General features: G+C 45.7%; 2 protein-coding genes across 5 annotated transcripts in view; both read left to right on the top strand.

Moving 5' to 3' along the window:
- The window catches only part of LOC143359956 (ras-related protein Rab-37), a 138,716-nt gene extending 131,346 nt beyond the window's left edge, over nt 1-7,370 (top strand). For 3 of the 4 annotated variants that reach the window (XM_076798394.1, XM_076798392.1, XM_076798391.1), the window contains 4 exons: nt 2,482-2,590; nt 4,078-4,188; nt 5,203-5,344; nt 6,001-7,370. In XM_076798394.1, coding sequence (XP_076654509.1) covers nt 2,482-2,590; nt 4,078-4,188; nt 5,203-5,344; nt 6,001-6,118 — 480 coding nt within the window. In that variant the 3' untranslated portion in view covers nt 6,119-7,370. Of the gene's footprint in view, nt 1-688; nt 1,102-2,201; nt 2,313-2,481; nt 2,591-4,077; nt 4,189-5,202; nt 5,345-6,000 lie in introns of those variants that run through there. The other variant, XM_076798393.1, reaches the window with a different exon arrangement.
- A 1,434-nt stretch (nt 7,371-8,804) lies between these two features.
- LOC143359486 (uncharacterized) lies at nt 8,805-14,298 on the top strand. Its single transcript, XM_076797425.1, has 4 exons — nt 8,805-9,101; nt 9,438-9,584; nt 9,667-9,756; nt 9,829-14,298. The coding sequence occupies exons 1-4, from the start codon at nt 8,958-8,960 to the stop codon at nt 13,246-13,248; spliced, it is 3,801 nt and encodes a 1,266-aa protein (XP_076653540.1). The 5' UTR covers nt 8,805-8,957; the 3' UTR covers nt 13,249-14,298.
- Nucleotides 14,299-15,092: the final 794 nt, after the last annotated feature.

The raw sequence follows: 15,092 nt of genomic DNA, 5'->3' as shown, positions 1-15,092 counted from the left end.
AACGTGATTAGCACAATGTGGAAGTTAAACAAATCAGGGTAATGCGGAGGGTCGTACGAGGGTTGTCCAAGTGTGTTATAACGTTGTAAGCAGATTGTGTTTTATGAAGATCGTCGCAATTTTTGCAAATTGTTATAAGAAGGCGTTGGTTTGGGCGTACTCGGTCGTATGTTCTAGCGTTGGGGAAGTTTCTTTCTGGAGCAGGGATTCTCTTCGTCACCTAGAATTAAGTCAGCACAGATCTTCAGCGGAAGAGCTTCGATGCTCATAACAGTTTCCGTTTGTCAGTCAAACCTTCCGGAGTCTGAGAAAGTTGAAAGATAAGGCTCTTGTGCGTTTTTCTAGCAGTCTTCCGGGTACCTAGCCTTCGGTCTAGCGCCACCATAGACTCTGGCAGGTTTCGCTGACAGAGATCGGCGAGCGGTCGACGCGAGACGGACTGCGAGAGTCCTCGCGCGGCCTCGCGCGTATTATCGGCTCGGGCAGACTTTCACTCCGTGTTCGTTGATCGGTCAGGCTCGGCGAAGAAGCGGGCGAAGGAGAAGCCAGAAGAGGCGCAAAGTGAAAGACCTCTCCGTCCCTCTCTTCCTTTGGTCCAAAGTTGATTGACCTCGAGGGAGACGGAAGGCGGCTGATCGCCGAGAACCCCGGCGCAGAAGAAGCAGAACGAGTGAGAGGAGAAGTAGGAGGTTTGTGTTGGAGGAGGAGGAGGAGGAGGAGGACAACGACAACGACGGCGACGACGGCGTCGGCGGCGACGACACGCGCGACGAGGAGTGGCCGAGAAGAAGAAGAGCAAATTGGTGCTCTCGGTAGCAGGGGCCCATGAGCGCCGTGGAGGAGAAACGTAGCGTGACGAAGCGTAGCAGACACGGTTCACGTGGCAGCAAACAGCCGACATCCGATTGGTCGAGCGGGCCCGGGTCCTCTGGAGGGGCTAGGGGCACGGCCCAACCAGTCCCCTCCAGTCCGCAGGCCAGCACCTCAGCTTTCAACAGGCCCCAGGAGCCGATGGGACCTACCAGGCGACTGTCCTCGCGGGACAGCGTGGACTCCACAGGCCAACAAGCCCCACCCGAGCACGGCGAGCTCTTTTTCAAGGTCCTGCCCTCTCTCCTGATACACTGCGCTCTCGAGAAAACCGGCCTGTCTATGTAGCTGCAGCACGTCCACCGAGTCGAGTCAGGACTGATAAAAGCGACACCTTTGTTTACTATCTGAAAAATGCGACGACTCCAATTCTATCGCACGCAACGGGTTTCCACTTTTGCATTTCCTTATCGGTACTGACTCTACTCTGTCGACAGATGATAGCTGTTTGAACCGAACCTCTGAGATATCTGAACGCCTCGTGGGTAGACTGCGGATCTTCGTACACGTGAAATAAAAATTCTCCACATTCATTGCAAGGAATAAGAACCGCGCAGAAAGTTGCTTCGTTTCTAAATTATTTTAACAAACTGATCATAATTTTCCGGTTTTACCGCATCCGCAGTCTATTCTTGAGACACCTGAACACACGAGACGTCGAAAGTCATGCGATGTATGTTGTTGGTAGTTGTTAAATGAATTAATTTTTGCTCGTACAGTGATATAACAAATTTTTGAACATCTATAAGACTGTGCGTGTAAGTAGACCTTACTCGTTGACAGGGATTAAACACGTTTCCCAACGAAACTAATTCCATCCGGAGATCTATCACAGGATTTACACTTTCAGTCCCGCTGGAATTTGTTTATTTGCCAGGGGATTACTAAATCAGAGATAATTATATACCCGTTCCTTTCAGTCGGCTCTTGCGGGACTGGTGTATAACTATGTATGTAGACGCGATAAAGTGAACCAGTTTTTACCGCACAAGCTGTAAACTTTGAAATATTACTTTACCGCATATATAAAGTTATTGTAACGAACGAAAGTAGATCCTGTGTTTTACGATGTTTACTAAATATTATCAGCTATCTGTTTTACCGCCGTACGACTACCAATTATGTGCATCTCTTGTAACAGGCGATGTAGACTGTGCCATTAAAAAATAGCTGAACACTGATTTGTTAAGAAGCAGCCGGTTACAGGCACAGAATCTCAGAAGTACTAAAAGCTCCGCGTAACATTTTTAGTGTAACATTTCGCTGCAATAAGACGAAAACCTTTCGCGTAGTTTCCCGAGCATTTTCACAGAAAGTTTCCACAAATGTAGGTAATCCTATTGGGCGACAGTGGCGTCGGGAAAACCTGTCTTCTAACTCGATTCAGGGATGGCCGTTTCCTGTCCGGCAACTACATAACTACCGTTGGCATTGATTTTAGGGTGAGAGTCGCCTAATCCCCTCCGGGGGCATCGATGTCACTTAGATTTTTCCCTAGAGAACGAAATGCATTGCTCGCATTCGAAAGAACGCATGATTTCCGAAACGTTCGAACGAAACTGAGGAACCCGAAGAAGCATCGGAAGAGTTATAAATCCGTCTCTTTTTCAGAACAAAGTGGTCGTCGTCGACGACACCTCCGTCAAGCTGCAGATATGGGACACCGCCGGCCAAGAAAGATTTCGCAGCGTGACGCACGCGTACTACCGGGACGCGCACGGTAATTGTATTTTTTCTCGTTTCGATGATTACCACAATTGCAGTTGTAACACTCGGCCGACGGTAAACTAGGCTATCCTTAACGAGTCCCCCGTCCACGTCGCAACACGCCGGTAAAACGGGAACGTAATCGCGACAGGGATGAAAAAGCGAGTTTGCCCGATGATCGAGATGCTGATGAACTTTTTCACCTGACCGGTGAATACGGGGACAGAAAAACGCGAACTTTGCATAGACCGGCATTATGCAAATTCTATTACCCGACGCGAAAGCGTGTTCTACATGCCAAGCAGGCAGAAATGGTTACTTCGTCGGTAAACTGCGTTAAAAACTCGCGTCCACCGTACGAATCACTTCTTTCTCGCGAAAACGCGCGTGTCAGCGAAACAAACGTTTCAAACTGTTTTGCTCCGAGTCTATTCTCGCGGTACAATTCAACTTGGCGCCGACAGAATTCAGTAACCTTGTCCAAATTGACAATAACATAAATGAACAAGTACAGAGATTTATCTTTCGTAGATAGTTACAACTAAAAAATGTGTGTCAAAATATACAGTGCAATATTAACATATAATATTTTTACAACATATTTTCAAGATAATATTCGAATATTCAAAGTGACTCGGCAGAGAGTGTACCTGTTCTTAGCTTCTAAGCTTTCATTGTTTAATAAACAGGAGGTTCGCTTCTTGTCAATACGGTGTCGCCGGTCGTAATGTAGGTCACGACGCGATCCTAGATCCAACCGGAGCGTTAATTTCGGGACGCTACTCAACTAGATTCACAGCGAAAGAGACGGAGAAGGAAACAGCGTATCCGCCGTAGGGGGCGCCCCTATTGTTCGGCAGAAGGTACCCTCTTTGAGCGGAGACGTGGCCGCGACAATACTTAGATATTTCAAAGGCTTGGTAACAATTACGTGCCGGAGACGCTTCGACAATGGCGCCTTCTCGTTTCTATTATCCGAGCGATAGAGCTTTCCAGTCTGGACTCTGAACGGTGAAACATTCCCAGGGAAAAAGCTTCCGGCCGAAAAGAAACTATAATTGATCCGTCCAGAAAATCTAAGAAGGACTCTAAGTTGCCACCGAATTTACAATCCAAAATGTGATGGGTCTACACCGGAAAAATAAGCAGAGGATCCTATGCTAATCTACATTTTCATATCGTATCATGTAGCTTTGCCAGGCATCCAGTGTGTAAAGAAACTATTAGATGGTAACAGTGAACGTCGTGTACATTTGCATAAACACTCACAGCCTGTAAATAATCAAGCTTGAGACAAGACACCGAGAAGTCACTTTGCATTTAGAAAAGCAACTTGTTCGAAGTATCGCGTGACGGGACAAAGCGTGCAGGCAGTTTCCTTTTAAAACACAGAAGCAGGCGAGAGCGTAATAACGTGAACGTCGCGAGGAAACTTTTGTTGCCGTGGCTACTAATTGTCAGGATTGTGGTCCGTTGCGTAACGATGATCATTGGTTTCAGCTCTTCTGCTGCTGTACGACGTGACGAACAAGACGAGTTACGACAACATCAGGGCCTGGTTGAGCGAGATTCGGGAGCACGCGAACGAGGACGTTGTCATCATGTTGCTAGGTGAGTTGTATCCCACCTGCCTTATCTCGTCCTCCTCGGCGGTCCCCAAACGTCGGAACATGTCCTGTTTGATCGACCTTGAAGGATACTAACCAAAGACAGCAGCTAAAACTAGGAATAGTAAGAATACTTTAGTAAAACATAGAAAGTCAGTCGTTGAGGATGAGGATGATTGAGGAGTGATCCTTAATCAATGATGGAACAGCTTTCACGTGTCATATTTCTTAACGGGTTTCAAACATATATGCATACAGAACAGATTTGATCAATCTTGATATTAGCCAAAGACAGTTAGGAAGCCAGCCATTAGAGATGTTCGAGGAAGATGATCGAGGAGTGATACTTAATCAATGATAGGACAGTATTCTTATCGTTTGTTCCTTAACGATCTTAAGCCATATTCGTACTCGGAGTAGTTGTTGTTTGATCAATCTTGAGGTACACAAACCAAAGACATCATCTAGAACTAGGATTGCCGTGGCTCAGGTTACAAAGGACTGAAAGCCAGCTGTTAGAAATGTTTCAGCTGACGAGGATGATTGAGGGGTGATCCTTAATCAATGATAGGACAGCTTTCAACTCCATTAGTAGAATTGCGAAAGGAAACGGGACGTGGATGCTACACGGGTCTCTTTGTGGTCTCGTTCTCGAGAAAGTCGCGGATCGGACGTGCCCACGCGCGGCAACTGGTTCTCGTAGTTTGGATTAGTTTCTCGCCTTTGTAGAAAGTGGAGAAGATCGGCCTGGGAAGAGAGGAGTATCGGGTCGACAGTCCCGAGAGGGTCGAGAGGGAACGTTCGTCGGCGGGATGATTGATTAACGTGGACGTGATGCTCGTTACGGGATCGCGGAGATCATGAGAATTGGGATGGCAGGGGCAAGAATGCCTTTATCGGTTTCAATTGAGGACTGGGCTAAACCGTTTAGAGTAATCCGCTCGCGTTCATCCACCGGCGAACGACTAATCCGATCAGAACGCGGCTGATTGAAACGAATTGACACAACTGTTTTCAGGAAACAAGTCGGACTGCGGCACCGATCGGGTCGTCAAGAGGGAGGACGGCGAACGGCTGGCGCAAGAGTACAAAGTCCCCTTTATGGAAACCTCTGCCAAAACCGGCCTGAACGTCGAGCTGGCCTTCCTCGCTGTCGCTAGGTATTTCACGCTCACGCTCCGATTGTTACCGGCATGTCGTAAAAAGGGATTCGATCGCGATGATGTCACAGACGATCAGAGACAATCAGCAGCGGCGATGATCGTATTCGAGCCGCAGGTGTACGGAATTGCCGATAAGTTCCGCTCAAGGCTACCTCGCCGAACAAGATACGCTCCTGACAGTTTGGTCTGCCTCTATAAATTCTTTCGAGGCTTTATCTTTCAGACCTAGAGCTCTTTTCCCGAAAATGTTAACCCTCCCGTATGCCGGAGTCATTCGTGACCCATCGCCTTGTATCGAAAGAAAACTAGTCAAATATCGGCGTGGGTCAGAAGTGACTCCGCCATAGGCGTAGAACTCGCAGGAGCCCGAGGGGTAAAGGCAGTGCTAAGATTTCTCTTTCTTTTTCTAAACTCTGCTGTCCGAGGTGGAAAATGTAGAGGACTCTTTACATCTGAACAGCGCCAATTGTTTATCTTTGATTTTCAGACTGTCAAAGAAAGAGAATCGTTTATCAAAGTCCTGGGGTTACTTCTACCGGAAGTGTGTGCTCTAAAATAATGCTAGAAAGTAGCCGCAAGGATCTTGGGGAGTCCTCTTAGTCTAGATTTATTAAAGAGGAAAGATTGTTAAAAAAGGTTCATTATGTTTCTAGGGACTTGAAGGCTAAGAAGAGCGACGACCCGGACGACACGAAATTCAACGTCCAGGACTACGTTCGTCGGCAATCGCAGCGGAGTTCCTGCTTCAACACCAATTGCCTGACAACCTGAATTGCGCATCAGCCGTACGCGCACGTTTCCCGACGATAGATCGAGCGGAACGTCGGAACGCGGACCGGAACTCGTTGGCCGCGAAAATGGCGCGAAAACGTCGCGACCGTTTGAGTGTTCGTAGCGACGACCGGATGCGGAAATCGAAGAAGGATCATCTAATCGCCCAAGCACCGACGCGGACAACCAATTAGCACAGGAGAACGGCAGTAGCGTCGCAAGTACCAACAGGACGGGACGATGGAAGGAACAGCGCGGCCGATTCGAAATTTCAGGATTTAATCGAACGCACTTCCGTTGACACGCGACGCTACTCCGTTCATGGAAAAGCGCACCTTTTGTTGATCGAAGCACAAACGACAGGCGCACGAAGATGAAGATATTTTTTGAACAGGGAACAGAGCTAGCAGATTCTTGTTGACCATACGTGTATAGAAATATGAGATATATATATCTCTGTATAAATAAAATATGTACCGATTATTATCCCCTGTACTGTACATTAATGTGAATAGCTTCTCGGGCAATGGCCCGGAATAGATTTAGAAAACGCCTCGATGGTTCTAACTTGCACTGTGTACAATCCTTGCGGTGTTAAACGGAAGAATACGCGGAAGCTCGTCACATGTACCAAGTAGAGCGACGGTTTTAGCGAAACCGTCCCGTAGAAGAGCTTTCCGCGATTCGTTTCCCAGTTGCCATGTTCGCCACACGTTTGCAAAGGATGCTGAATAAGTTTCGATTCCCGAAGCTTCTTTGTCCGGTAGCTTAGAAGTACTTTAGTCGCGAACGATTACGCGTAGGATTATATATGTATGCATCGTTAGTTGTGCTAATCGTTTAGATCGGAAACTCGAGATTGTACGATTGTGTTTTTGCAAATTTTACGGTTGCTTACATCGATCCACGTAGCCGCTAACGACGTTCCCGAGTTAGTGGTTCTGAAATGGCGCTATTCAATCAAGTTTTACATTCCAACCATTTCGATTTTACACTTTGTATGATTTTTATAACGGCTCGACGATGATTTGCCGCGACGGCTTCAAAATTGCAACGCGCGGGACGATTATTTTCGTTGACCAACAATCATGTCGGTTGCTCTAACCAACAACGTTCGTACGGGACGTATAGCGTACGGTCGCATTGCTGTATATGTGCGATCTGTCTAACCGGCGTGTACAAACAACAAACAGTTGCATGTCAAGTGTATTTTGGAGAGTATATAGAGAATAAAAAGATCATTCGACCAACATTCATCGTTGTTGTTCATCTGTTCCATCGGGCCCCTTTCTACTTGACCGACAGTGACTTCCTCGACAATGTTTACGTTCCTCGACACTGTTGCCCCAATTGTTCATGTTTTCATACACATTCTGTTCTCAACAATATGTACATAATCATGTATATTAAATTCGGGGGTTTTATGGCATTATTGGAAACAAAACTTTAAAATCGCCGACCTTGCGAGGAAAATATCAAAAGTGCTGGACTTGAGCAAAATGACGCACGAACTTACGACTCAGCCTGGTGTTAATCATCATGTCGGTAAAAGCAGAATGTCGGTGAAAGCTGGGTAATAACTTTCTTGCTGGTAATAGTGTCGATGCAAACATTGTCGAGAAAGTCACTGTCGGTCAAGTAGAACAGGCCCGTTCCATCTGCCCTTACGATTCGCGCAGTAGTCCCAAATCATCAAAACGTGGCCGAAACCTCGAGACGCTCCCAGATTTCATTGAAAATTTGTGATTCATGGTTTCCAGGGTTGCTGGTTACGAATCTGAACATGAAATTTCTGAGAACAAAACTGCCGATCCAATATGACGGACAGGTGTTTGAAAGAAATATTTGACTTCCACAAAAATTGGTAATACGATATTTTCGGAACCTCTGATTACAACATGGTGGACAAGAATTTAAAAACATGATTTCACTTTCATAAGAATTGGTAATACAATATTTTCGGAATGTCTGATTACGAATCAGTCCTTAACATTTCTAAAAACAAAATTCAAAGTTAACAAAATGCTTCTCAAAACATATTCCATCTGTCTCCCGTAATTTTGATTATTTTCACTTGAAAAAAGGTAACTTAAGTACTTCAATTACCCATAAACATGTGTGCAAAACCCTAATGCCTAATAGTTCTTCTCCATAGTATAACAATCACATTGGCACCTCTCGACAGCCAATTTTTTGAAATAGGTGCTGAAAGGTAAGAGTACCAACTACAAGCCTGAATAAGAATCTTAAAGAAACAATGTAAAGAAGAAATATAACCGTAAACAATTTTAAATAATTTAGTACTTACGTATATAGTCTCTTCAGAATGACTCACTTTGCATTAGCACTCTGACAACGCGAGGATAAAGGAAGGCAATATTTAAGCTCTGGCCGTTTTGCAAGCGTAATTGGTAGTCCAGACCATCTTACCTTGGCTTTTCCGTAGAGTCATTATCTGTGCATCCAAATAACGGGCATACAGGTCTTGGCGATTTGGGACTACTGGTGCGTCAGTCCTGTTGTTGTTGTTATCGCCGGTTGTAAATTCTATGGAGCCTACAGACGTGAGCAATGATAACGATTAAATGATAATTAACTGTCTGATAAAGGACGTTGAGGCTCACGGGGATCTCAAGACGACGTGACGCGCGCCTTTTTCGACCTGTTTCCTGAACGGGCGGAACGCGTCGGGACGGACCGCTCGGTTCCACGATCAGTTTCAAATGTCGACGTACAAACAAAACGCTGCGTCCCTAACCTGCTCGTGAGAAGTGCGTTTTGTTGGCAGACAGAAGATCGGTATATCTTGCGAGGAAGGCAACGCCAGTGATCGTCCACGATGGACGAGGTGGTGGTGTTGCAGAACATGGAAAATGTGTGCAGGCTCTGCCTCTCGGACGACGAGCCGAAATTGTCGGTGTTCGGGGCGCAAGAAACTCCGGTATCACTGGCCACTAAGATACAAGCCTGCCTATCGATTCAGGTACGTGGGAAATGCTATGCTTTTCGAATCCGCGCACCCTGATTACACCATTCTCTAACTCGTAACCTCGAATTTATTGCTATTCTTACGTATAGACGCAATGTGTTCCTTTTGAGGTTAGGTCTAAACTCGCCTATGCCAGGGACCTTAGAACTGATGATCTGAAGCTTCTCTTCCCTCTTTGCCACTGTTGGCCTTTACTGGTCCAACAGATATTGATCAGAATGAAATTGTTTATGTATATTTTCTGCTAATCTTACATTATGGCACCTTTGTTTGTTAAACGGAAATTATGATATGTGTGCATCATTTTCACCCACTATGTGCATCTTTTAGATTTTAGCCACGGACAGGTTGTCAACGCAGATATGTACACAGTGTGTTAAAAATGTGAATCAGTGGCATAATTATAAGGAAGCTTGCTTTCGATCGCAAGATAAATTACACCAATGGCTGGAAAGACATCTACGAAGCAGTCCAATGGTAAGTATTTTCTTGTTACCTTGCTGCCTATTCTGAAAGATGTGAATAGCAGCGATGAACATATGATTTGCGATTTTTGCAGGTTGTGACTATCAAAGATGAACCCGTCGATCTGGACTTCTGCGAAGACAATATTGAGGTCATTTCTGAATCTATCGTTGATTCAGATATAGTGAGTACTTTAATTTTATCGATAGATTGTACGAGTTTGGAATATATGAAAAATGTTGTGTATTGTTTCTAGGAGACTACTAATATCGAAGAAAGTCTTAACGACTCCATAAACACACTTCACATCCAAGAGATAACCGATGACGAAGCAGATGATGCAAGAGTTCCACCAACATTAGCAAAAGATTTAGATATCTGTATAAAGCCAGAGCCGGCAGAGGACTGTGACACAGACTGTACTATAGAAATTGAATCCGTTACTGGCAGCGAACTGGTGTTGAACCCCCTTTCGAACAAGGAGGATAGAGTAATGGAGGCCGATTCTACGCAGAAGTCCAGAGCATCAACATCAGCAAGTAAAAAGAAAATGAGAAGAGGTCCTCATACCCATTACAGAGGAATACGTGCATTCAAGCAAAAGTGCGTGCACTGTCAAATCTTTTTACATTCTAAATATTCATATACTAAGCACATGGAAAGATTCCATACAGAGAAACAGAATGGTGATGCCGACGAACAGTTGAAAGATGAGGAAGAGGTTGAAGATCTGGAAGATGAGCTGATGAGTATGGAGAAAGACGCTCCGCTGACTCAAGTGCAGCAGAACATAATCAGTCAATTGAAAACGTTCTCGTGTTACTCCTGTCAGCAATCATTTGGCGATCGTAGAAGTACGCTTTCTCATATTCGTCAGCATATGCCGGATCTGAGACCGTACACGTGTATCGCATGTTTAACAGAGTTCCCTGATCGCTCGATGTACAAGCTGCATTGCGGCGCGTCGTTCGAGTGTGCAATGAAAATTGCTCTGGTGATACCGAGCGAGGGCGAAGAGAAATATTTCACATGTAACATGTGTCTGCGTTCGATGCAAAATAGAAAAGAGTTGCTCAGCCATCTTTCCAAACACTCTGACAAACAGTATCAACAACTAGTTTCACCATCGCGATCACCTCCTAAACTCAAACCAATTTCACCTCTGCCGGCGACTAAACAAGAAGCAAAGAAATCGATCGGAGGCGGTGTGGAAGTTCCCTTGCCTTACAAAAATGGCGATCCAGTACATAATCACATTTGCGATTTGTGCGGTATGATCTACAGATACAGGCCCAACATGCTGAAGCATAAAGATCTGTGTCAACGTTTGCAGCCGGAGATTCGAACCTCCTACAAATGCATCCACTGTGGAATGACCTATCTCGTGTTTAAAAAGTTCCACAACCACATCACTATAGACCATAAAAAGAAAGACTTCTTCTGTGCCGAGTGTGGTGCTAAATTTAGATCTCCTAGCGAGTATTTGACGCATCACGAGATGCATCATGGCAAACCGAAGAAGAAGCCAGTGCTGGAAAGGAACGAACCATCTTCTAAAACTAATGCGCAAAACTTTTCGACGCCCATCAAAGATTGGGATACGTTCGAGGCTGAAATGAACGCTGGTAGAATATCTGACAGCAACCGGTATAGTTGTGCTTTGTGCAACTTAGAGTTTTCCACCAGAGCTGAATTAACAGAGCACAGGAACCTTCATCTGAAGGTTAAGATCTATTCCTGCGTGATCTGCCGCAGTATGTTCAGCAGTGCGGGCGCTTTGGAGATCCACATGAAGGACCATGGAATAGAGGACCCCAACGAGAGAAACGCGAACAGCTCCTGCGTAGAGTATGGAACTATGGACAATACTTCAGAGGATTGTAAACCGGTGAACGTGAGCGCCACCTCAGACCCGGGTACCAAAAAGAACGAGTGTCGCGAATGCGGCAAGGTATTCTCGAACTATGCGAATGTCAGACGACACATACGTAACATTCATAAGACTATCAAGTATCGCGTCAGTTGCACTCAATGTTCCCGGAAGTTCAAGACTAAGGAAGTCTTGGCCAGGCACATTGCGAGCGAGCACAAGGCCACCAAGGCTGTTCGCCAGTGTCCTCAGTGTCCGAAGACCTTCGTCTTCCAAGCGAACTTGAACCTTCACTTCCAGACCGCTCACAAAAACAAGAAGAGTGGCGGTTACGAATGCGATATTTGCGGCAAGGCGTTCATGGAGGAAGCATCCCTCAAAATACACCGAGGATGGCATAACAGAACGAACTCTCGGCTGAGCTTGCGAACAGCGCCGAAAACGCCAGAAGATCGGAAACCGGCCAAGAATGCTCTCACCCCTAAACAGGAGAAGGAGTTCAATACCACTCCTGATAAGCCCGCCAGAGCCAGAAAATCATTTCCCAATTCGCCACCCGTGAAACCCGAGGGTAAATTTCAGTGTCAGGTATGCAACGACAAGTTCAACGATGTCACCGAGTTGAGGAAACACTTGTGGGACGTCCACTGCTCCCACAAGACCGAGAAAACTTTCGCGGGCGAAGAATTCACGTGCGAGATCTGCAGCAATATCTATCCTGACAAAGAGACGCTGGACATGCACATGGAGTGGCACAAGTCGTATCCGAATTTGAGTCGCATCAGAAAAGTTAGGAGCCAGGGTAACTTCCCGTGCGACATTTGCGGGAAATTCTACAGCTCGAAGAAAGTGTTATGGAGACACAAGAAGCTTCATAAAGTGACCAACATCGGCGCCGCTAAGTTGCAATCGGTGCTCAAGAAGCCGATGCTGGATCAGCACATATGCAACATTTGCCACAAGATCTTCTGCAGCAACCAGACCCTGCAACGTCACAGGTTGACCCTGCACAGTGATTTATCCAACCAGCGGCCGCAGACGATGTTCTCTGGCACGAGGAGGATGCCCCAGGAGGGGCCTAACCCGAAGAAGATGAAACTAGATGGTAACAGAGATGAGGAGGAGGAGGAAGAGGAGGAGGAGGTTCTGCGGAAACCCGCGGTACTAGCAAATTCAATGAACGTCAGTAGGAAGCCGGTCATGTGTCACGTCTGCAGAAAGTTCTTCGCGAACATGAGCGTGCTGTACAAACACAAACAATTAATGCACAGCAAGTCTCGGCCGACGAAGACCGCCGGGAAGGCGACCGCGACCGCGACCGCGACCGCGACCGCGACCACGTCCTCGTCCTCGCAATGTATACCGCTGGCCGGAGAAGATGGCAAAGTTTGCTGCAACGTCTGCTACAAGTCGTTCTCCGCCGTATCGAACCTGCGCCAGCACTTCACCATTAAGCACAAGAACAGCCCACCCAAGTTCGCATGTCCCATCGACGGCTGCAAGCTAATGTTCCCGTCTCCGATGGCTCTGAAGGCCCACGAGCTGTCCCACACCAGCATGATCTTCAACTGCAACCTGTGCGGTCGCCATGTGTTCAACAGGCAGGCGATGACCGACCACATGCTGACCGCTCACAACACCGTTTACGACGCTGGAAAGAGCAAGAACTTCCACAAAGAGACGGACCTGAGTCTCTACGTGGTGCAGAACGCGGTCGACGCAACTTGTCCTCACTGCAAGATCAAGTATCCCAACAACAAAGCCATGAAGATCCATTACTTCAAGTTCCACGACTACTTAGTATAAGCTCAGATCCCTGTCGTATGAAGCCGGGAAAGTTCGAATGACTTTTCTGCGGATAAAGCTCCCTGGGTGTCTAAGATGACTTGGACACCGAGTGCACCGGTCCTGGGAGCTGCGAAGCTCTCCGACCTGGATGCACGTTGTGCTCTTAACTTTTCTACCATGTGACGAAGTATGACGTTCGACGATTGTCAGGTCCTAGGCACACACACGAATACAAACATATGACACACAGATACACACACACACACACCGTGATTTCTACTGTTGTTTCGTTTTAGTGGTACATTCTCATATCTCTGCCGGACCGACCTGTCTACTCGTCACGGACGACACTCATCAACGAGGACTTCTGTACATAACCCACGATTATTGTAGAGTACCGATGAATGAGAGAGATCAAGCGAGAGCGAGAGAGGAGGAGAGAATCTATCAATTTCGTAGTTTGACCGCGGTGATTACAGTTTTCAAGAACGTTTTTTGACGACGTATAATAACAATAGCATTTGTCGGCGCGGCGCGACGCGGGCGAGCTAATGAATGAATTGAATTTTCGTTATGGCCGATAGCGACTACTACTGATCGTGTTTGTCCATTCTCAATCGCGTCGATCCACATGTTGCATTCATACGTATGGCATTATGTTGCGTGATGTCAACTATACAAGAACGGTTATGCAGTGATCCTTGTTTATTCTTTTTGTGTTTTCTTTTCTTTGTTAGTTAAGTACGAATCGTGGCGATGGCATTATGATCGAACCGGGCATGTTTACCAGGGAAATACGTGCATTTCCATAAACTGGACTTTTGCGTGACTTTTGTACAGTACAGGCGAGCGGTTAGTACGGCAGCGTGGATAAGGATGAAGAATGATTGGCATGCATCCTCGATGATGTCAAGGGTCGCACTTTAATTTAGCCGAACGTTGTTACTGGACGCTGGGATTATAAGAACTCTTTTTGTCTTGATTTTATTATAACGCATATTTGTGTGCAATGTGTAAGCTGTAGCGTTTTGCATATAGTGAACAAATAAAGGGAGGACTAATATGTGTAGATCTTCGATTTTCCAAGCGCCATCACTGTTGCACACGGCGGACACGCCACGTGGAGGACTTTGCTAGATTCGCCTCGTAATTATTCCTGCTTCGTATAATTAGCTGATCCATCGTAATTGATACAGAAAAATGCAATGAAATTTTCTTGGAACGGTTCATCTGGTTTTTTCTTTGAAAAAGTTACGGTGGTTCTGACAGAGTATAACTTAACCTAAAAATGAATTCGATGAACCATCAGCAGAAGAACTATTTCCTTATTTTGTATGAAATGTCCCGTAATCAGTAATTGCTTCTGTATGTTGACGGTCCAAGCAATGATTGTTTTAGAAATATTGAATATATATATATATATACAATATGTTGGTTACTTGGATAGGTTACACGATTAGGGTGATTAACCTAGAAACAAACCATTTAAGTTTGCATCATTGTCTAAGTCAATTCTATTTAGGGATAAGTTTAACAAGAGTTGTTAGAGTGTATACGATTACTCGTTTTTAGTAGTACCCTAGAGGAACATAAGATAATCAGTAATTAAGGTCTGCAAGTTATCTAAGATCAGAAAGCCCTTTACATTTGTAAACAGATGTTCATATCGTTTCCTATACGCTTGATCTTTCGGCCAGTCATCGTGCAACGTAGAAATGATGTCCTCCCTCGATTGATTAACAAAAGAGAAATGATCGTAGGTAGCTTCAGTGATGGGTCTACCAACGAGGTTCAGGCAGCAAGATACTTTTTCTTCTTCTTTCTCGCCATTTTTATACAAATCTTTACATGAAAATCAAGCG

This window comes from Halictus rubicundus, chromosome 12 (assembly GCF_050948215.1).
Source record: "Halictus rubicundus isolate RS-2024b chromosome 12, iyHalRubi1_principal, whole genome shotgun sequence".
Taxonomy (NCBI): Eukaryota; Metazoa; Arthropoda; class Insecta; order Hymenoptera; family Halictidae; genus Halictus; species Halictus rubicundus.
Note: the sequence above shows the minus strand (reverse complement) of the source record. Positions and strands in the feature narration are given on the sequence as shown.